This window comes from Macrotis lagotis, chromosome 1 (assembly GCF_037893015.1).
Source record: "Macrotis lagotis isolate mMagLag1 chromosome 1, bilby.v1.9.chrom.fasta, whole genome shotgun sequence".
NCBI classification, from domain to species: domain Eukaryota; kingdom Metazoa; phylum Chordata; class Mammalia; order Peramelemorphia; family Peramelidae; genus Macrotis; species Macrotis lagotis.
In genome coordinates, this window is record NC_133658.1 from 849,358,894 (window position 1) to 849,382,052 (window position 23,159).

At 39.1% G+C, this 23,159-nt stretch overlaps 1 protein-coding gene across 1 annotated transcript in view; it reads right to left on the reverse strand.

Annotated features, from left to right (window-relative positions):
- Positions 1-23,159, reverse strand: part of GRIK3 (glutamate ionotropic receptor kainate type subunit 3) — a 309,202-nt gene that overhangs the window by 52,713 nt on the left and 233,330 nt on the right. Inside the window, exons 10-11 of the mRNA XM_074216447.1 lie at positions 20,032-20,145; positions 4,450-4,653 (exon numbers count right to left, since the gene is read on the reverse strand). Coding sequence (XP_074072548.1) covers positions 4,450-4,653; positions 20,032-20,145 — 318 coding nt within the window. The remainder of the gene's footprint in view (positions 1-4,449; positions 4,654-20,031; positions 20,146-23,159) is intronic.

Here is a 23,159-nt window from a genome sequence, read left to right on the forward strand (position 1 = left end):
TTTTACATCTGTACTGAAACCTGCTGAGTCCTTATAGTTGGGTGGTCAAGAATTAAACAATCTGCTCTGCATATAGCAATATTCTCAATGGCATGACATGTGACTGACATTGTGATTTCTCTTCATTAAGACCCCCAGATATTTTTCAGATGTACTATTATCTAACCATAAATTTTATATCTTACATGTGAATTTTTAAATTTGAACCCAAGTGTTCCTCTTACTAGATTTAGGCCCATGTTCTGGCCTTCAAAGACATTGAATATCTCAATACTGTCATACAGCTATCACTCAGGTTTTCTGCTTGAAAATTTGATGATCATGGTATCAATGCCTTTAAGTTATTGATAAAAAAAAATGTGTCTGGACATCATTATTATTTTCCAGACATACATTCACCCATCACTGTGCAGCTCACTCAGAGACACATTCCTTAGACCATCCTACATGTAAATTTACTATTGTACATTCATTCATTCCTCCCATAAACATGTACTGAGCACCTCCCATATACGACACCCTATGGTAAATGATGAAAGGGAATGCTATGCAGTCTAAACCATTCTTTTTTGCCCTCAAGCAGTTTAGAGTCTGGTAGGGATGACGAATACCTCAAGTAAGGTATAAAAAGATAGTCATACATATGTATGTATTCTGAAGATATCTGTGTATGCATATATGTGAATATAAATATATTATATATATATATACACATACATACACACAGATAAGAGAGAAAAGGGAACAGAAAGAAAATGAGAATAAAGAATTAGAGAGGAGGAGAATAGTGGAAAGAAGAATAGGGGAGGGGAAGACAAGGAGACAAAAGAGGAGAAAAGGATTGAGCAGAAAAGTGCAAAGAAGGGGAGGGCAGAGGATTTAAATCTATATTCAACAAGGTAATCTGTCTGTCATTCAGTCATAAGGTGATGAATGGACTGATACTATGTTATATTCTGAAGGGGGACTCTTTCCTTCCTGCTTTCACGCCTCTCTAAGTTTTCTTTCTCCTTGAGGCCAGTGTATGTGGGAGTTAATGTGGTGGGAGGGCTATTTTTCTATGAAATATTATTTAGACTTTACCGGTAAGTGATTACTTCTACTTTCCAACCCCTTTTAGCTTGTAGAAGTGGGTGTTTTAGCAGCTAGCTCATTGTTCACTAAACAATTGGCAATTATAGCATTTGGGGGGCTATAGAGCAATTGTCATCAGCTATTACCTCATATGATTCTTTCCATAGCCCTGTTGGATGGACAGAGAAGACATTTTCCAGATATAGAAACTGAGACTCAAAGAGGGGAGGCAATTTTCTTTCTGGCAGAGCTATTGCATTCTGGCAGAGCCAGAATCTTATTAAAGGTCTTTAGATTCCTGGATACTTTCCTCTACTCCACTGCCTCTTTATAGTTATGGCTTCATTAGGGTTAACTAATAATGAAGCAATAATATTTCCAAGCCTTGGCTATACTTTCTAGGAGATGGAGAGAAGACTAATTATCTGACGACACTAATAAATGGTTATGATGTTATTAAAAATGGCACCAAGCTAGGATTAATAGGCCCATCAATTGTAACGAATCAAGTTTAACAAGGTTCCCTGTATCTCCTGTCAGTGCCCCGTTGCCTTGATGAACACCATGAATTTGTAATAAATGCACCGTGTATAAAGACAATAGATTAGTCTCCTTTCATTTTTACAGCTTTGATTTCGCCTGGGACAGCTCTGGCATCAATTGAGTGTTTCGATAAACTGCTTCACAAACGTGCCTCTGAACTCACCAGATCTATCTTTTCTTCACTCAAAAATCTTCAGCGGCTCCCTATTGCCTCTAACTAAAGTATAAATATTTTTAGTTCAACATTTCAGGGCTCCTCCTTCTTTCCCAGCACCAAATCCAATCTGGAAAGTTTGTTCATCATCTGATGAACATCCATTGAATGTGGAGTCAAAGGACCAAGGCTTGAATTCCAGCGCTGTTAATTAAAAACTATATGACTCTGGGTAGTACTCTTCACCTTTCTGATCCTCTTTCATTTATAAAATAGAGGTATATCAGGCATGTACAAGGAATTGTGCTAGGCATTGAGTGCACAGATAAAATAAAAAAAATAGTTCTGTTTTCAAGAGATTCTAGATTCAATTTAAAGAATTCAAGAATTGAACATCTATCTCTAAGGAATTAAAGAATCTTAGGTTGGATGTGACCTCAGATGGCATCCAGTTCATCTACTACTTGAAGTATGACATCTATAGAATGTGACAAGTGATTTTTCAGCCTCCCCTTGGCTATTTCTTGTGACAAGAAGCACTACCTTTCAAGGCATCCTATTCCATTGTTAGAGAGCTTTAATTGTTAGAATTTTTCCTTGTATATTGGATTTCAATCCTTGGTCATGGTCCCAAGGGAACCAGAGAAAATAGGGGTGATCTAGCTTTGTGACCTCTTTGCCTTTTGGAAGGAGTCCCCCATGGCACCCCTGGAGTATAGTGTATACTTCAATCTTCTTTCTGTTCAAGACTTGCAGCACTATGGAATATGGTTCAAGTAACCCAGAAATTTATCTTACTGGCAGGAGATACCTAATATAATACATTTTCCCCAGGCCCCTTACTATATGACATGTCCTAAACTCAGGTCCTTTGACTCTCCTGGGAGGGAAAAACCATGCATTGCATCTTTTTAGGGTTGCTCAAGATGGGGACTCTGGGAAGTTCCTACTTTCCAGCCAACGAATAAGAAAGGGAGAGGAAAAAACTTCAGACTTCCCAAGGGTCAAACCTATGCATGCATGCATGCATGCATGCAGAATTAATATGTGATTAAGTTGAATCACTACATAGTAATGTGGGTTGAGTCTCAGAAAATTCTAACAGTGACTAGCAGGCTCATATGGGTGCCCATGAAGCAATAGACATTCCAGTCTGGAGGAATTATAGGATTTAGAACTGGGGGTGACTTTTACATATGACTTTTAGAGATCATCTGGTCCAGACTTCTTAGTTTTACAGCTGGAAAAAATGTAGACAAGCTTGTTTGATTGCCCTAAAGTGCATAGTAAGTAGGATTAGAGTCCAGATCTTCTGATTGCACAATTTTCCTTTATATATGTTGATTCCTCAGAATGGGTCAAGTTGGAGAGAATAGTTTACAAATTAAGCTCACAATCTGGGACTGATCATGTTGATTTTTATATGTACTTAGAACGTTTTGACCCTAATGTCATATTTCTGAATCTGTATATATTTCCTTTTCCTTTGGGAATAAACTCTAAAGAAAGTCACATGTATGATGGAAGAAGATGGAAAAGAGAAAAATTCACTTTGGTCAGGAATACAAAGGTACACAGATTTCAAGGCAGCAGGGGAAGGGGGAAAAATCAGAATAGAAACAGTAACAGTGCTTTGTAGTCTAGAAAGCATTTTAGAAATTTTATCTGATTTTATTCTCACAATAACCCTGGAAGGTAGGTGCTATTATTATCCTTATCTTACAGATGAGGAAACTGAGGCAGACAACTTTTAAGTGACTTGTCCAGGACCATACTTAAGGAAATGTCTGAGGTGGCATTTGGATCTCCAATATTCTTATCACTGGACCATCTAGCTGTCCAGGTCTCTGGGAAGTCAAGTAAACTCAGGGATCAGGAAAGTCAGGAGGATCAAGATGGGGCTCTGGGAAGCTTCAAAAGGAATAGAAAAATCAAAGCCCTGCCAAAAAGTTCCCAGAATGGAGTGTCAGTAGAGAAACTAGTCCCCCATATAATCAATTCAGGGGCAAAACTCAAGGAATACAAGGAAGACATTCACTTGATCACTGGGGGCTGGGGTAAGAGGTGAAAGAGAAAAATTCTAGGATTGAGAGTTGGAGGACATCTTAAACATCATTTAGCTCAGTTCTTTTAATTTACTAAGTGTTTAAAGATGTGACGTGATTCAATCAAGATCATCAGCTAATCCAAGTGAGAGAGAAGACCCAATGATAACAGGTAGATACAACCAAAATCAGCATTCAAGAAATTGAGATAACTTCCCCCATGCACTTCTGGGGTTTTGATCAGAGAAGGATTCAAGTCAGATTGAGGACTTGTGATGGAGCAGGAAATTTGAATCATAATGAAGGAAGGTGTTCTATCTATAGACTTCAGTTCCTTGGGTGGGGGGAACTACATCAGAGGGCAATGACCCTGTTTTTCCCATTAAACCTAGGCCTGAATCAGACCCCAGGGTCTTTTCCCCTTCATCAGATCTTCATTCTTAGGGGTTCTTCAAAGTGGGGGTCATGGTTCCTCATATTCCCAAGACAGGGTCCTTTAGCAGGTCTGGGGTAGGTATACTTCTACCATAGCATTACAGAAAACATTAGAAATAGAGAGGTCCCATGCATTGCCCAGAGACATCACCACATGTCCATCCCCACCCCCTACATCCATCATGCTCCCTTACTTACGTGGTCAATGAGCTCCTTAATCATTCCATTCCACTGGCCTTTCTCATCCTGTGCCCCATATTTCCCATCTTCTACCAGCCGGATCTCATAGGTGAAGCCCAAGATGTGGGCCAGTTCCTTCAGCAGGTCAATGCAGTAGCCCTCAAACCGGTCATTCCCAAAGAGGGTCATGTCTGATTTCCGGAACATGACAAAGGGCTCCTCCTAAGGTTGACAGATGAGAGGGGATGGGGAGGTGGGAGGAGGAAGATGGAAACATGGAGGTTTTTGTGAGGAAGGGGATGGGGCAAAATTTCCCTACATTCCCCTAGATCTGGGCTTCTCCTTAGGCTGGACTACATTCCTCCATTGTGAGGGATTGCTTTGAGGGAAAATATTCATATTCATTTTTCTCTGCCCCACCCTCATCACAGTGCAATGCATACTTGAGTTTTTCAATAATCAATCAGAATATATTTAAGTGTCTACTATATATCAGACAGTGTTTCTAGGCCCTAGGGATACCAAGTTGAAACAATTGCTGAATTTGGAAAACTTACATCCAGTAAAAGACCATTGAATGAATAAAGGCATTGTAAATAAGAGCCATGACATTGATTTGATCCCAAAAGCATCTTTTGGAGGTGGGCGGGTAGAGAGGTGAGTTTATAAATCAGATCTCCTCTCCAGACTTGGAGTGACACCAGAATGGAATTGGAAAAACTTAGTAAAAGACTGAGCCTGCCTAGGGTTTCAGAGTTCAGAGGAAGCCTTTCTTCCACCCCTACCCCTTGTCCATATTTTTCTTTTCCATGGAGGAAGAAAATATTGACTCATCTTGAGACGTTCCCTAGTCTATTTGAGCTCTCAGAGAGTCTCTTCTCATATAATCAGAATTCTATAATTGCTAAATTTTAGGATTGAAAGAGATCTCAATGGCCATCTAGCCCAATCCATACTCCCAAAGAAATTCCCACCACGATAGACCCAACAAGTAGTCATTTACCTGTGTGAAGGCATTTGCTAAAAAGATAACACATTATTTCTCCTGCCCCTATCCATTTTTGGACAGCTTTTAAATGTTGGGAGTTTTTCTTTGAATCAAGCTTAAACTTACATCCTTGAAATTTCTTCCTATTTCTTCCATTTTGCCCTCTTCCACATGCCAATCCTTGAACTATTTGAAGACAGATATCATTTTTCCCTGAGTTTTCTCCCCCCCCCCCAGCCTAAATATTCCCAGTCTCTGACTTGCCTCCCCAAGGAACAGATTAGAATGGAAATTCCTTGGGCATGAAGTTTTTTTGTTTTTGTTTTTGTTTTTGGTGATTCTTTGTGTTTCTAGTGCTTGTCATAGAAACTGTGAGAACCACTTAATGTTTATTGAATGATTGAATAGAAATAATAAAAGAGAGTTCAACCTCTAGGATTAGAAAATCTGTAGTAAGACCTCCCCACACATTAGCTGCAGTACTGTTGCTTAATTAAATTTATAGATTCACAAATTATTAGATTTGGAAGATATCATCTAACTTTTGTTATCTAATCCAATACCTCCATGAATTGGGCTAGATGGCCAACCTGAAGCTGAGAGTGGGGGACAGGTTTGCCTATAGCTACAAAACAAGGAGCATGCTATTGTGGAAAGAACATTGGATTTGAAGTAAAATAACTTGGGTTTGAATATTGGTTCTATTCTCTAGAAAGCATCTCCATGACCTTGGGGAAGCTGCTTCATCTCTATGTATGAAGTTTCCTCATCAGGAAAATGGAGGGGTTGGATTAGATGATCACCAAGATCTCTTTCTGCTCTGAAATTTTGGATTCTATTTTCATTACTTGAAAAAATAAAAGTTCAAAAATATATTTAAAAATGGTTCTAATTTGCTGTTCTCCTATTTCCAGTTTACCTTTCACAGATCACATAGCTTCTTATTTAAAATGGCACTCAAGAGATTAGGGTGTGTCAGGGATGTGAAAGTGTAGAAACTTGAGATAGTGAATTTAGAAATGAAGTTTGCCCCCTCCCAGATGATGAAAGCACGGGAATTATTAGACATTTATATCATCTTTAATGGGTGAGAGTTTCTCTGTCACAAGCTGAATAATCTTAAGACTTTAACAACATAAAGGCTGGAAAGTTGCTCATACATAACTTAGCCTAGTATTTCATTTACTTATTATATATTACTTCATAGAATCATAAGATCAAAATATAAAGCTGGAAGGGATCTCAGAGGTCATCTGAGCCACCCAAACTGAGATTCAGTGAGGTGATTTGACTTACCAAAGTCAAAATTTGAACTTAGGTCCCACAGGGCAATTAATACCACATTCCACTGAACCAGATTGCCTTTCCTTTTCATACATACTATCTGAAGGAGAAAGCATTAGACTTGTTCTGCATGACCCAGAAAAGCAGAACCAGTAGCAAAAGGTGGGAGTTTCAGAGAGACATATTTGGAAGGATTGCCTGAAAGAGGTCTATTCAAAAGTGGATTGGGCCTCCCTAAGAGTCCTTGTGTTCCCATGACTAGAAGTCTTCAAGTGTTGTCTAGACATTTCAATGAATACACATTGGAAACTTTGTTGAAGAGATATCTTTTAAAGCAAGTATTACACAAGATTCTCCTGCTCTGAGATCCTGTGGTTCCATTGAAATGTCAAAGATACCAAAGAAATTCTCAATTATAAAAATCAGAAGCTAGTGGGTGGCAACTAGTGAAACTGGGTGGGTGTCTAGGAGAAAAAAAGCTTAATTCAGATGATTCCAAGCATGGAAATGACAGAAAGTCTAGTCTTTCCTCCTGAAAGTAGTTTCTTCCAGAGTCGGCAGGTTGTGCTTAGTGCTCACGGAAAAAGTTCTTATTTTTGCTACTAGTTCTGCCCTTTTGGGACCATGAAGAACAAGTCTAATGCTCCTTCAGATAGGCCCTCCAAAACCTTAAGAGATCTCTATTTTGCCGGCTCCCTTGCCTCTTCTGACCCAAGTCTTCTGTTCTAGGTTAAACATTTCTGTTTCTTCCACTAATTCTCCTTTAGCATAGAATCCAGGAAGTGTGGCACTGTGTTTTGTGTTTTGCTTATTTGTTTTAGACTAGCTCACTCTATCTTACCTGGGATGGAAGTACAGGGTTACTCATTTTAATCAGCATGGGATCTTTGATCTGTTCCATTTCCAGGACAGCCTGGTGACCTTCCAGTCACAAAAGGGCTCACAAAATTAATGCTAGAACTAGTGTTGATATCCAATTAGCTTAGCTAGTTCAGAGTTTCTGAGGTCAAGAGGAAAATCAATTAACCTTTCTTTTCCAGTTTCTGTGATCCTATGATGCCTCAATAACTTGCTAAGTTTCTAGTGCGTACTGGCTCAATCCTACTCTTCCTTCATTGTGAAACCTAGAACTAAATACAGTCCACCAGATGTGAACTGACTAGGGTAGATGGCAGTGGAATGATCATTTTTCTGATTTGGGATCCAAGATCTCTCTAAATTCAGTTTAAATTTTTGTTTACTTTTATAGCTGTCATATCCAGCTTGTGGTCACTAAATCTCTGGGAGCTTTGAAACAAGGAAGTCTTATAGCAGCATATCTCCCCCATCTGACCATGGTGAAGCTTATAATTGTATTTTGTATTTTGAACTTAGCAATCTGCTCTATATCCTCCCCAACCCTTGCCTTTCTCACTATTGTTCTGTTTCTGTCAATCACTTACATTAGCTCATTATAAAATCAACTTCCCCCAGGCCCACATTTACATTATCCTTGCATGAGACACTTCTTATTATCAGACAGAAAGGGACACAACTAGGCTGCACATGGAGCTGAGAATCAGAGCCCTTTATTGTGGTCACTTGGCAAGAATAGTGTGTTGGAAATACAATTGTTGTGGTAGAATAAGCAGTGAATAGGGAGTCTTAGGGCCTGGATTCAAATCACAGCTCTTCGCCTTGTACTTTTGTACTCTTGGACAGGTTATCTTCTCTGATTATTTGTTCAGCACCCAGGTGTTCAATGATCATTCCTAAAAAGATGATTCCTAGAACTATAAATCCAGTCCTAGTGTCTCTCCTGAGCTCCAGGTCATTATCAATTAATTGTGTAAAGGTATTTCAAACAGCATGTCCAGAACTTATCTCTCTCTCCCTCCCCCACACACATACAAAAAAATTCATCTTCTCAATTGCCCTAATACTATCAAAGGAATCACCATCTTCCTAGTAACCTAGGAACACAACCTTAGCATAATCAATAACTCTACTGCCACTCACCTCAAATATCCAATATGTTGCTATTTTTTGTTTTAACTTCAAAACATCTTTTGTAAATCTTTTTCTCTTCACCCACATAGTCATGACTTTAGTTCACAGCCTAATCACTTTTTGCCTAGAATATTGCAATAGTATTCTCAATAGTCTCCCTCTTCATGTCTCTCCTAATTCCAATTCATCCTTCACTCAACTGCCAATTTGAATTTTCTAAACAGTAGATCTGACCATGTCACCTTTCTGCTCAGTGAGCTCCAGGGACTTTCAATTACATTTAGGATCAAATATAAATTTCTTTGTTTGACATGTAAAGTTATTTATAACCTGGCCCTAGTCCCCTCCTGCCCGTCCAGGGTTCTTATATTCTACTCCCTCTATGTACTCTATGATCCAGCCACATTGTGGTTCCTTGAATAAGACCCTCCCCCTTCCATCTCTATTACTTTGCCTTCACTGTCCCCTATGTCTGGAGTGAGCGATCTTCTCGTCTCTGGTTGTTGGTTTCCCTGGCTTATTTCAAGACCCAATTTAAGTTATACTTTTTGCAAGAGACTTCTTCCCCACCCCTCCACCCCCACCCCAAATGCCTTCTCCTTTAAATTATTGTTATTATTGTTCAATTATTTTCAGTCCAATCTGACTCTTATGGACTCCATTTGGGTTTTCTTGGCAAAGTTACTAGAGTGGTTTGGAATTTCCTACTCCAGCTCATTTTACAGATGAGGAAACTGAGGCAAACTTGCCCAGAATCACACATATAGTATCTGAGGCTGGATTTGAACTTAGAACTTCCTGACTTCAAGCCTGGCTCTCTAGCCATTATGCCACCTAGATGTCCTCTGAGATTACTTTCTATCTACTCTGTGTTGATATTGTATATATATCTAGTTATTTATAAGCTGCCTCCTTCATTAGACTGTGAGTTCTTGGAGGGCTGGGATCATGAAAAAAATGGCCTTTCTTTATATTTCTGAGAACTTAGCAGAGTACCTAGAACATTTTAAATATTTAATAAATGACTATTAACTATCTGACATTGTCTCTCTACACCACATGGTCCCTATTTGTAAAATGAGCAGGTTAGATTAGATGATCTCTGAGGTCTTTTTTTTAGTTCTGACATTCTGTCATCGCAGTGATATAAGTTTGAGGGACTGTGCAATGGAGTGTGGGAGTAAAGGGGACTTAAGTCAGGAAGATGGATTGATTGATTTCATCCTATTCCACCTGAGAAAGCTATGTGGTCCAGAGTTAGAAAGAACTGAATTTAAATCCAGCCTCTAACACTTAGCAATCTTGGGCAAGTCACTTGATTTCTGTCTGCCTCAGTTTCCTCACCTGGAAATGTGGAATAATTATAGTATTAGCTCTTAGTGTTGTTGTGAAGAGAAAATGAGATATATTTATAAAGCACTTTGCAAATCTTAAAATGCTGTATCAATTTTGGTTATTATTGTTGCTATTGTTAATTCCTCTAGTGCCCTCTTTCTCATTGGCAGTGAAATAGAAGATGGACTCTTTAGCAACTCTTTCCCCTATCAATTGTCAGAGCTAATATGGTCAAAAACCCTTCTCTGAATTAGTCTGCTCCAAGACAACAAAGAATTGTCTAGTTCCAAAGCATAGGAATCTCATCCCTCAAGATAACTTTTCTGTCCTTTTGTGGTCCTTGGTTGAACCACATCTGGAGCATTGTACTCACCTTTTGGTACCTCATTTTAGGAATGACATTGAGAAAATGAAGCCCATCCAAAGAGAAGATTATGAGGAGATTGAATATTAATTTTATGTGAAGACTAACTGATACAATTAGGTATATTTATTTTCTATTTTGGAAGGGGGAAAGAGGAATATGAGAGTTGCCCTCAAGGGATTAGGCCTCCATAAAATAAAACCTGGGAAGTAGATAGAAGCTGCAGAGAGAAAGGTTTTGTCTCGGGGAACATTTCTTCATTGTTTGTTGCTGTTCAGTTGTGTCCAACTCTTCATGATCATAGCACACTAATACTATCAATGGGTTGTTGGTTTTGTTTTGGGGGGGGGGTCCTGTAGTGGTTTATCATTTTCTTCTTCAGTGAATATAAAGATAAACAGAGGTTAAATGACTTGACTACATAGCTATTCTATCTGAGGCCAGATTTGAACTCAGACTTCTGACTCCAAGTTCAGTATTCTATCTGTTGAATCACCTAGCTGCCACCTTCTAAACCATTAGAGTTGTCCAAAAGGGAAATGGGCTGCATAAGGAAGTAGTCTATTCTCTCTCAATGGAAGAGAGACAGACTGATCACTTCTCATTGACTTAATAAAAGGAGAATTTGGTTGGGAATAGTTTGGAATAGATTACTTTCCAACTGTGATATTCTGGGGTATCCATAAGCTAGCCATTAAACTGGGGGAGTTTGGTAGGACTAACCTCTCTCCAATGACTAACATCTAACCTGGCCACCATGGTCCCATCATCTTGCCATGGGAGAAAGACCTAGTATATAGTCTCCCCTGATCCCTCTGAAATCTAACATTCACCATTTCTCTTTTTTTTTGAGGTATCAGGGTCAGACTTCCAAGTTCTATCAGTTTTTCATGGCCATCCTTGTTTCAATAACACTTGGAAGCATGGTGTAGTGAAAAGGAAGCTGGATTTGGAATCACAGAACCTGCATTCATATCCCAGCTTTGTCCTCTACTGCCTGTGTAACCTTGGACAAATTATTTACTTATTTACTTTCTCTTGGGGGTGGGGTTTGCAAGGCAATGGGGTCACACAGCTGGGTGATTAAGTATCTGAGGTCAAATCTGAACTCAGGTTCTCCAGAGGTGCTCTATCCACTATGCCACAAACTTCCCCTCACTTACTTTCTTATGGTCCTAATTTTTCTCATCTATAAAATGAGTTGTTTGGATTTGATTACCTTTATCAGTCTTTCTAATTCTATGACTTCAATCTCTCATACCAGATCCTCAAAAAATAGATGTATACAATTCTTAGCTATTGTAAGGAAAAAGAATTTCTCTAGGGGCTGCATGCAACGGGTTAATCCTACCTAGGATTTTAAACACTCAAGAATTCAAACTTTGGATAGTCTTCTAAGAAGGAGCCCAGGTTCACAAAGAGTCTCAAACAAGCTTCTTGTCCTATTCTCTGACCTAAGTTCCTCAGGCCTCCAGACAGATCCTTGAAGAGGGACCAGCAGGCCAGGAGGGAGAATATCTGTTATCTGATTCTAAAAGGGGGCTCTTGACTTTTTTTTAGGAGTTCTCAGAAAATCACTTTTCCAACCTAATTTGGTACAGAAAAGGAAGTCTCATCCTTTTAACTCATCTCTACAGTCAATCTGCACCTCCCCTTCATCATTGACCAAAGTAATTTGAGGAAAGTAGTTGAAAAGAGGCTCTTTGGGGAGAAACCAAACTGGGAGGAAAGGGGGGCTTCAACTGGAGGAGAAAGCAAGCAAGAGAGGAAGCACAAGAGGCTGGCCCATCAGAGCTCTCCAAACCATCATGAATTCAATGTGAGACACTGTAAGCTCTGCTCACATGCAAATTACAGGTACACCATACAAAGTAGTATTTAGCACGAATCTGACATCTCTTCACAGTTTAACACACACTTTTGTAGGTTACTAAGCAAGAAAAAACCCATTTATAATGGAAGTAACATCCCCACAAACTGCCCCCTGGCAAAATCTACCTCTTTCTTCCTGTGCTCTTTAGAGTCCTTGGTCACCGTGCCCTCTAGTGCCATTGTGTCAATTCTCTGATGTCACCAAAGGTTAAGCCATAAAGGTTCCCCAGACACCTTGTTCCCCTGTTTTCTCTTCAGGTCCCTCCCTAACACTCTCCTTTAAAATTAGCAATTCATTTGTGAGCCCACCACAGCAACTGGATCTATACATCTCCATATAAATACGCTGGCTTCGGAGCAGCTGTAAAATGCTATTAATTTCGGGAAGTGCTTTGGGGACGACATACATATTTAACAGCAGAAGCACTGAGCATTAAGACGGGGCTCGCCTTGGTAATGTGTCTCCAGGCCGGCAACATTTCCTAGGGGGTAATTCTGAACTCCACGAGCTACTTATTCATGGACTATTTCACAATTTATTACTGGAAATGTCCAGACAGCCAATTCACAAGCTCTCTCGGCTGCTAATCGATTGCTCAGTGAAGGTGCCCTCAATTTCATAACTTCACGCTCTCATATTGCTCTGGGAGAACGGTGGTGGTAGTTGGGGTAATATTTCTCTTCAACAAGTCACAAAAAACAGGAGCCTAGAAAAATAACCTTTTCTAGCTTTGTGTTTCTGAGGCTCTTGCTCTGGTTTTTCTACAATCACTTACAACAACATGGAGCCCTGCCCAGCATTAAGTTATCTCTTGACAGGGTCTATGGAATTAGAACTTCTGGAGAGGTTTTAGGAAGGATGCCCCAAGTGAGAAGGGCTTTGCTTTCAGCCAAATAACAGCTACCTTCCTATTCCCCTTATTCTATTTCAGTATTTACAGATGAGAGACAGAAAAACCTATACATGTGTGCATATAAATACACAGAACATGTATCTTAGTGATGTTCACACTCCCAACACAAATCTCACAGCCCAATGCAGATACAAAGAAAACACATACTGACCCAGTACTGACACACAAAATGGACTCATGACTCAACATATCCATAGAAGCAAACACTTCAACACAGACACAAAAGATACAAAGAATGTACTTACGTATCTGACAGAAGACTCACTAAGACAACGAACTCGACAAGGACAAACAGAACAGATCTATGACCACACACTTACCTTATCACAAATAGGACTGAATAGACCAAAAAAGATACTTGTAGAAATATATATCATATATCCTAATGGACACAAAGAACATACCCCAAAACTAGATGTATGATTCACTCAACATACAACCATACTAACACAGACAATGATGCAAAGAATATAAAAATATACTTCAACAAAAGATACAAAACAAACACATCCTAATTCAGCTCCAAAGAACACCCTCCTCTTTCCAGAAAAAAAGAAAAACCCAGATGCATGACTCAATGAATATATAAAATGTATGCACAGGCCCTTGACTCTGATGATGTTTGCCCTTTATTCTCGAAGACCATAGCATCAATGAGGAGATGACATGACATGTACATGAATTGGATTTGAGAGCCAGTTTTGGATCAGGATGCCTGGAGATGGCCCTGGAAGTAAGGCAGTCAGGGTTAAGTGTCTTGCCCAAGGTTACTTAGCTTGTGTCAAGTGTCAGAGGCCAGATTTGAACTCAGATTCTTCTGACTCCAGTACTCTATCCATTGAGCCAACTAGCCACCCTTAACTCTAAGACATGACTCAATTGACATTAAGGATGTAATACACACTCCAATACTACTCACATACAGACAATGTATAGAGGTACTGATACACACACACACACACACACATATATTTATAGAACAGTTCTACAAAATAGATTTGTGACTCAGTTGTCACACAGAATATACATAGAAACACACACACACATACACACAGAGACCATACATAGAACCCTGACACAGTTATAAGTATCGTGTGCTATTCTATGGCTAAGAATGAGTCCTTGTCCATGAGCTCCTGGAAAAATAGGCTCAGGAGGCAGAGGTTGAGGTTTGGCCTTACCAGGTTAGGTGATGGGCCCATTTCTTGCTCAGCCTATTTTTCTCTTTACCACCAAGCCTGGTGGGGGTAGAGGGAATAGAAGGGAGAAGGCAGATTAAGGCATTTTCAAATTACAGAATGAAGGGTTCTGCTATCAGACTAGGCAATGTGTCTACCTCTGCATCTTTTGGTGGAGGGGCAGGCTGCTTGGGAGCTACATGAGAGAGGGAATTCTTCAACTATCCTCCCTTCTTTCTATCTAACATCTCAAGGCCTAGGCCCTAGGATTAGGACCTAGAGGTCTAGGGTCCAGGGAGACAGCCTGCTATAAATGGAGATAGACTGATGTAATAGAGTCAAAGTAAAATAGAAACAGATCCCAGCCAGCAGCATACTGAATTAGAAACAACACACACATCTATGTTATATTGTATTTTTTTTGTTAAACATTTCCTAATTACAATTTTTTCATTATTTCCTTATTTCCAAATTCCTAAATTCCACATTTTCCTAATTACAATGGTTCACTGGGCTGGTAGTTCCCCCTAGGCAGCAAACTTGACACTGGGAGTGGAGACATCAAAAACTAGACTTTAAAACCTCAAATACCAGGGCAGCTAGGTAGTGCAGTGGATAAAGCACTGGTCTAGAGTCACGAGGACTTGAGTTCAAATCTGACCTCAGACACTTAATAATTACCTAGCTGTGTGAGCTTGGGCAAGTCATTTAACCCCATTGCCTTGCAAAACCCCCCAAAAATAGTTAAAAAACCCCACCTCAAACACCTAAGCTATATGATCTTGGGCAAGTCATTTAACTTTAATGTGTCTAGGAGGGATTTGTACATTATGGTCTCCATTACCTCTAAGTGCTGATCCAATGGCCTGGAGCTGAGCGGCTTAGGTGTAAGAGTCTTAGGATCTTTGGACTTGAAGGATTTAGGGCATCTAGGGTTGTGAGGTTCATCACTTTGAGGGCTCAGAATTTTGGGGAAGAATAGATAAGAAAAGCTTATAATCATTATCCATTATAGGGGGAGGGGTGTGTCATCCCTCTCCTCCCACCCTCTAACCCATTCTCCCTCCCCCAAGAGACAGCACTTTTTAAACCTCTAGGCTTCCTAGAAAACAAGCAAAAGGAAAAGTCTAGAAAGCACAGGACCATCTTGAATATGGAAGTGAATATTTCTTACTTGCCTAGACTGAATGCCCAATTCTTTTCCCCCCATCATTCAAACAGCAGTTGCTGTGACAACCAGCATATGCACTCATGCACACTGGTGTGTGTGTGTGTGTGTGTGTGTGTGTGTGTGTGTGTGTGTGTGTGTGTGTGATTTGCATTTCTGGATAGCTAGGACATAAAAAGACTGCGGACGGGGAGAGGGAACAGCCCCAACTCCAGCCTGTGGCTGGTCCTTTTAGAGGTCATCTAGTCTAGTCTTTCTTATTTCAAAGATGAGGAAACTGAAGCCCAGAGACGCCGAATGATTTATGCAAGTCCATACAGTGTCATAAGAAGTAGAGGCAGGATTTGAAACCACATACAAAGCACTTTCCCCTTGCACCAAGATGCTGCCCTGCGACTCCCACTTAATGAATGGCTGTTGAATTGAACAATCCATTATCTCTCACCTCTGTGAGGGCAACACAACTTTTGCTGATCCAAAGAGACAATAAAAATTAGCCAAATTCATAAACCTTGTTTCAGCAGATTCTTATATGGCGTGTTGCCATTTGTATACTAATATGACTCACCTGGGTCTCCCATGTTCTTCCCATTTTGCTGAACTCTTATTTCAGCCATGGGGATAGGTACACTCACTTAGTCATTCCAGTAACCATTAGAAAGATCATCAACTTGTCTGGCTCAGCATTCTCTGAGAGTGGGACCAGAGCTCGGCCTATGGTCAGCCTTTGACTGGGACTAGAACTCAGTTGGTGTCATGTACTTCTGCTGTGTGAATACATAAAATGGGTGATCTCAAAATGAACAATTCCCTATCTCCATAGTACCTTACACTCCATCAAATAGACTCATTAAGTAAATAGCCTAAAAATTATTATCCTAGGCAGCTAGATACTCCAATGCATGTACTTGGAGTAAGGAGGACCTGAGTTCAAATTTTGCCTCAGATACTCACTAGTTGTGTTACTCTGGGCAAATCATCTAACCTCAGTTTGCCTCAGTTTTAAGAAAACTGTAAAATTGGTATTATAATATAATCTATTTCCCAATGTTGTTGTGAGGATGAAATGAGATGACATGTAAAGAACTTTGAAAAACTTTAAAACACTATAAAATGCTAATTTTAAAAATAATAATATTATTTTACAGATGAGAAAACTGAGGTTTAGATAAGGGAAGTGACTTTTCCAAATTACATAATCATAGATTCATAAAGGATCATAGAAGCCACATAATTAAACCTGTGCTCGAATAAAAATTTTTCTCACAATATTCTTGAAGACAGACCATCTTATGTTTGCTCACAAAGATAGTGATGAGGAACTCCCTACTTCTTGAGGAACACCTCTTCCTTTTTAGACAACTCTAAAGGTTAAGAAGTTTTTCCTTAAGTAATAGGGAAAGAGGATAAGAGAAGGGAAGATGATTAAAAGGAAGGGCAGATTGGGGAAGAGGGGGCAGTCAGAAGAAGAGGGACAAGGTGAAAGGAGAAAGAACAGAATAAACAGGAGAAATAGGATGGAAGGAAATACAGTGAAAATGCAGTGGAAAAAATTGAAGCAAATTTCTTTTATAAAGGACCTAATTTCTCAGCAGTAGAAAATGGAGTCAAATTTGTAAAAATAAGAGCCATTCCCTAATTGGTAAGTGATCAAAAGATATGCAAAGTTTTCAGATGAAGAAATCAAACATATCAGTAGCCATATTAAAAAAATGTTCTCACAATTGATTGGAGAAAAGCAAATTAAAATAATACTGGGGTACTAACTCATATCTATTAGATATACTAGTAGGACAGAAAAGGAAAGTGATGAATTTTGGAGGGGAGGTGGGGAAAAATGAGACATTAATGATTTGTTGGTGGCATTGGGAACTGATTGCATACCTTTTTACCCAAGCAATACCATCACTAGGATTATATTCCAAAAGAGAAAAACAAAGGAAAAAGGAAAAGGATCTATATGTACAAAAATTTTTATAACAGCTCTTTTTGTGGTGGCAAAGAACTGGAAATTGAAGGGATACCCATCAAAGGGGGAATGGTTGAACAAACTGCGATATAATTATTATGGAATAAATACTATTCTGCTGTAAGAATTGATGAGGAGGATGCTTTAAGAAAAATTTGTAAAGACTTCTATGAACTGATGCAAAGTGAAATATAATGTGTGTAAAGTAACAGTAATACTATAAGATGATCAGTTATGAATAATTTAACTATTCTAGCAATACAATGATCCAAAACAACTTTGAAGTACTTCTGATGAAAAATGTTCTCCATCTCTAGAAAGAGAACTGATGGTATCTGAATACAGATAGAAGCAGACTTTTTTATTTTATTTTTCCTGTGGACTTTTTCCTAGATTTTCTTTCACAATATGACTTTTATGGAAATGTTTTTCATGATTACACATTTATAACCTGCATTGAATGGCTTGCCTTCCAAATGGTGGGTAGGAGTGGGAACAAAGTGGGTAGGAGGAGGAAGAAGGGAAAGAATTTGAAACTCAAAGTTTTAAAATTATTTTTACATGTATCTGAGGAAAAAGAAAACACTAAATAATTAACCAAAAAAGAAGTTTTTATATTTACCCTAAGCCTAAATATGTGTCTGTAACTTATACCCATTGCATATTAATATATATGTATACACACATACATAACATATATATATACATATATATATATATATGTATATATATATATATATTTATAGTTGTGCCCTTTGCTGCCAAAGGGAAAGAGTTTAATCCCATTCCACATAATAGTCCTTCAGCCATTGGCAGATAATGATTCTGTCTTCCCAACATTTCCAGTTCATTCAAATGAATTTCCTATGATATGATCTCAAAGCCCTTCACTAACCTGGTTGTGTTCCTCTGGATGTTTCAGTTTGTCAATGTTTTTTTCCTTAAAAATGTCCAGGTCCCCAAGCTAATAAGTGACAGGGTTAGAACTCAGAGCCCAGCCTTCTGCCTGAAAATGAGTTGGTCCTCAAGCATTTATTGATTGCTTTCTATGTCCCTTCTGTTTCCTAAATGCTGAGGATAGAAAGAAGGGCAAGTATGTTGTACCCATGCCTCTTAGGAGTTCACATTTTAATTGGGTAGAAGACCTGTAAATCGGTAGGTCAGTACATGACAAATAGAAAGTGAAGGTAATGAGGAAAGGCTACCCACAGAAGGGCTGATTTGAGCTGAGTCTTGAAGGAATATTGGGAAGTCAGAAGATAGGAGTGAGCAGAGAGAGAATTTCAGGTGCTTTCTATAACCCCCAATCCCTCTCAGGGTAATTCTCTGTTTCTAAGGTAGATTCTAAGATCTATCCCATGTAGGATCCATCCCTATCAGCCCTACTATGGCTATGAATGGATCCCAAAGTTCTACCTAGATAGACCATGATGAATACCCCTTCCTCCCCACTGGCAACATCTGGAAGCCAGAAGGAAGTTAGTGTAGAGAGCCATAAGATGTTGAGTTGAGAGGGAGGTGGTAGAAAATCATACAGTGCTTGGATAATTAATACTCCCAGATCACCAGCTTTGCTAGAATTGGTACTGATTTTATGACAGCTAAGGACCTCTTAGTCCTGACATTCTTGGAGATGGGAATGAAAATATTTGGTTAAAGCTTCTCTTTCCTCATATTCATCTGTTTCTTCAAAAATATATATTGCAGGACCCCCATTTCATATTTCTACATGGTAGCCCATCCATTCCCATTCTGGTGATGGGATTCTTAGTAAAGAAAAAAAGGAATCTCCAGTTGTGCCTATAATGAGGTACATGAGGTCTTTTGTCATTAGTCCATTCATTCCCCAACCTTTCATCTCCTGACCTTCAGTTCTCTTCCTTCTACCCCAGTCTTTCTCTAGTCCCTTGATGCATAATCTGTCCCTCCCAGGTCCTATATCCCTATTCTCTCTGCATTAGTCCTTCTAACCCTTGTCCTGCAAATCCAAGTCCTGCATCCTCAGACCTTCTAACTCTGGTCCCTCCATTTAAAGTCCTGTATACCTGGTCCCTCCACCCCTGGTCCTCTCATTTTAGATCACAGACATGTTCTAACTCCAAGGTTTGCTGAGAAATTCTTGGATTTTTTTCATGAGAGTCTCCAAAATCCAAGAGATTGTTAACTGGGAGGGATCTGAGATATCATCTGACCCATCTCCTTTACTTTATAGATAAGAAAGTAGAGAAGGGAAGGTAGTAGTTGCCCAAGTCTGCATCAGTGGTCAGTAGCAGATTCAGGGTTCAAATCCAGGTCTGTGGGCTCCAAATTCTAAGCTGGACTATGCCAAACATTCTGTTCTTCCCTCCCTTGTCTCTCAACTCACCCTAGACCAACAGGTTCTTCCTGTTTCCCTGAAAAGACTCTATTGGGAACTGGGCACTATTCCCAAGCATAGACTTGTCATTGGAAAATGAGCTCCTCTCCTTTTACTCCCTTTCTCCTTTATCTCTTAATTTTATATTCTTTAGGGAGGTCACATAGAACTTCAGCCTCTTACCAGTACAGTGGTGACAATGAGAGATCTGTTGGTCAAGGAGTCAGTGACGTTGGGGCCCCGGCCCTTAGCAATCTCTGTGATGTTGAGACCATCAGAAGGACACCACACACCCACCTAGACAGTAAACAGAAGCACAGTCAGAAACATGAAGGAATTGGCGTTCTAAGCAGCAATAAAAAAGAGACTAGATATCTTAAAGAACCTGAGTTCAAGGTCTGCTGTTAGCCATGTATGTGAGCTTGCAAGAGTCTATTCCCCTCTCCAAGACTCAGTTTCCCCATATGCACAATGAGGAGTTCAAACTAGAACATTCCAAAGATCTCATCCAAACCTGACATTCTGGGATTCTCTGAAGTCTCAAAGGAGACACATGGAATTTCGATCAATAAAACCATTATTTTCTGCTTCTCTTTCATCAGTCAATATTTTCTAGTTCTCCATGGATAGAATGAGGGTAGAAGCCCAGAGTTGGAAGGGACTTCAGAAAGGCAACTAATTCAACCATTATTTTATAGATGGTGAGGTTCAGTTCCAGAGAAGTCAAGGGACTTGTCCAAGATCACATAGCTGGAAGACTCAAGGTTGGTTCAGGTCTTCTTACTCCATAGAACAGGCTTTCAGAGTTGGAGGGAATCTCAGAAAGCAATGAGTCAAAGTCTTATTATCTCTTCTACATTCCCCATTGATGGCCTTTGAATTTTAGTTATTTAAATTGAGTGATTCTTCTCAAATGAGATCATAGTCCTGTCTCTTCATTTTACAGATGAGGAAACTGAAATTGAGGAGGTGAAGTGATTTGGACTTAGTTAAGGTCACCCATTAGAGTCAGCATCAGAGGCAAGACTATTCTCAAACTCCAGGGTTAACACTACCTCTTTTGGTTTCTACCATTAGAACTAGGTGGTACAGTGGCTAGAACTCAGGCCTTAGAGTCAGGAAGATCTGAGTTCAAAACCAGCTTCAGACACTATCCATCCCTGGGTAAGTCACTTAACCCCAATTTTCTGAAAAAAAGGTAGAATGTAACATTTTTGAGGACAGGGACTGTCTTTCTTTATGCTTATGTTTGTAGTCTCAATTCAGGCTCTGTCATATAGTAAGTGTTTAATGTTTGTTGCCTGTTGTATGCTTACCTAAACAGCTCCCTTCTAGAATTGACACCTGGTTAAGTCATCATGTGCTCTCTCTGAACCTTGTTCTTTCACGTAAAAAGAGACAATCCTTGTATTAACTGTTGTTTAAGAATACCTGAAGTACTTGCTAATCAGGGTTACTCTAGGGTTTAAGAAAGTTCACATAAATTTTTGTGAGTTTTTATTAGTAGTGTTATTACAAAATTTACTCATTGGAAACACCATAGTAGAATGGATATTATGATGAAATATGTGTCTGAAATGCATCCTGTCAGGCAGCAAAACATATTGGATAAGGAGCTGACCTTAGAACTCAGAAACCTGATTTCAGGTTTCTCATTGGGTACATATTGGTAATGTGACCCTTTAAACTCTCAAGGTTCTAGGCATCTCTCTATGTTAATAAATTGCAAAGAAGGTGTTTACCTATATTAGTAATGGGAACCTAGTATTGGTAAAAAGAATCAGGAAGATCTGAGTTCAAATCCTGCCACCTCTGACACAGGTCTACATGACCCTGAGCAAATTACAGCATCTCAGTGTTGTAGGTATTTTTCTAAAAACAATGTTACTGATCCAACCATTTTAGAGAGCAATCTGGAATCATGTCCAAAGAGTTAGAAATACTCTTTGACCCAGTAATACTGCTATTAGTTTCTTAAAATGATTAGGAAAAGGAAAAGAAATTATATGTTCTAAAATATTTATAGCAGCTCCCTTTGTGTGACAAAGAAATGGAAATTTAAGGGAAGTCCTTCAATTGGGAATGGTTAAACAAGTTGTGTTATATAATTATATAATCATATAATGATTGAATACTACTATGCTATAAAAAAATGATGAGCTGATGGATTTTAGAAATCATGGAAAGATTTGTATGCTATGATGAAGAGTAAAGTGAGCAGAGCCAGGAGAACATTGTATGTTGCAAGAGCAATATTATTCTAAGAACACTTGTAGATAAACAAGTCATTTTGAATATTATGAATTACTCATATCAATTATAAACGACTTATGAAGGAAGGTACAATCCATATCTGGAAAAAGAACAGATAAATATAAATATGTATAGTATGGCTTGACATATGTGCACACAATTGTGTCTAAGTCTAGGGTAGGGTGGGAAGGGAGGAAGATAAAAATTAAAAGTGCCCAGCACAAAAGAAAACAGAAGGAAACAGAAAACCAGGGTAGCTTTGAAAAGGATGTGTTGTATTTATTACATAGTTTTTTAAAAGCAGTAATAGTATAAAATAGAAATTCATGGTTTTATATTGAATCCTTTTTAGTTTTGTGTTGTGCATGTGGATTTTTCTTTTGTCATTTTATATTTGAAACTTAAAATGAATAACTTTTCTTAAAGGTAGTACATAGCAGGGTAGTGCAGACCTGCATTGGTAAAGGGTCTTCATCTTGGAATTCCCTTTATATGAAATCACAGGTATAATCTCTGTTCCTATTATTATGAAAGGGAGATTACGTAGTAAAGCAGTTAATGCAGAAGAACCCAGAGATAATCAAAGAGAGGCGATGGCCTCAAATATGGTAAATGAGAGATAATGGCAGAGAGATAATGAGGACTCAGGTAATGCATTTCATCAGTGGAATTACCTCAGGAGGCCACAAACACATATGCCGGGGTAATAGGTTCTTGTCCCAGGGCAAGCCCTGGGAAGAAGAGGGAGGGGGAGACATTTATTTTCCAGAGGAAGAGATCAGGGATCATTTCAGAGACCACTGAGGCTGATCTGACCAGCTGGTGACAGACAAATGGGAAAACTGTCTCCAAGATTTCTGGCTTGCTAGGGAGTTGAAGGCTATTTTAAATTCAGCTTAGATTGAAATCCCCCTCACCTTTTCCCTCTATTTACTTCCTCTGATGCTGTACATATGCATGTGTGTACATGGATGCATGTATGTGCATGTGTGTATGAAGTGTTGAGAGAAGGAAACTGGAGGGAAGAAAGAATATGTAATGATTTTCACAGTTCTTGA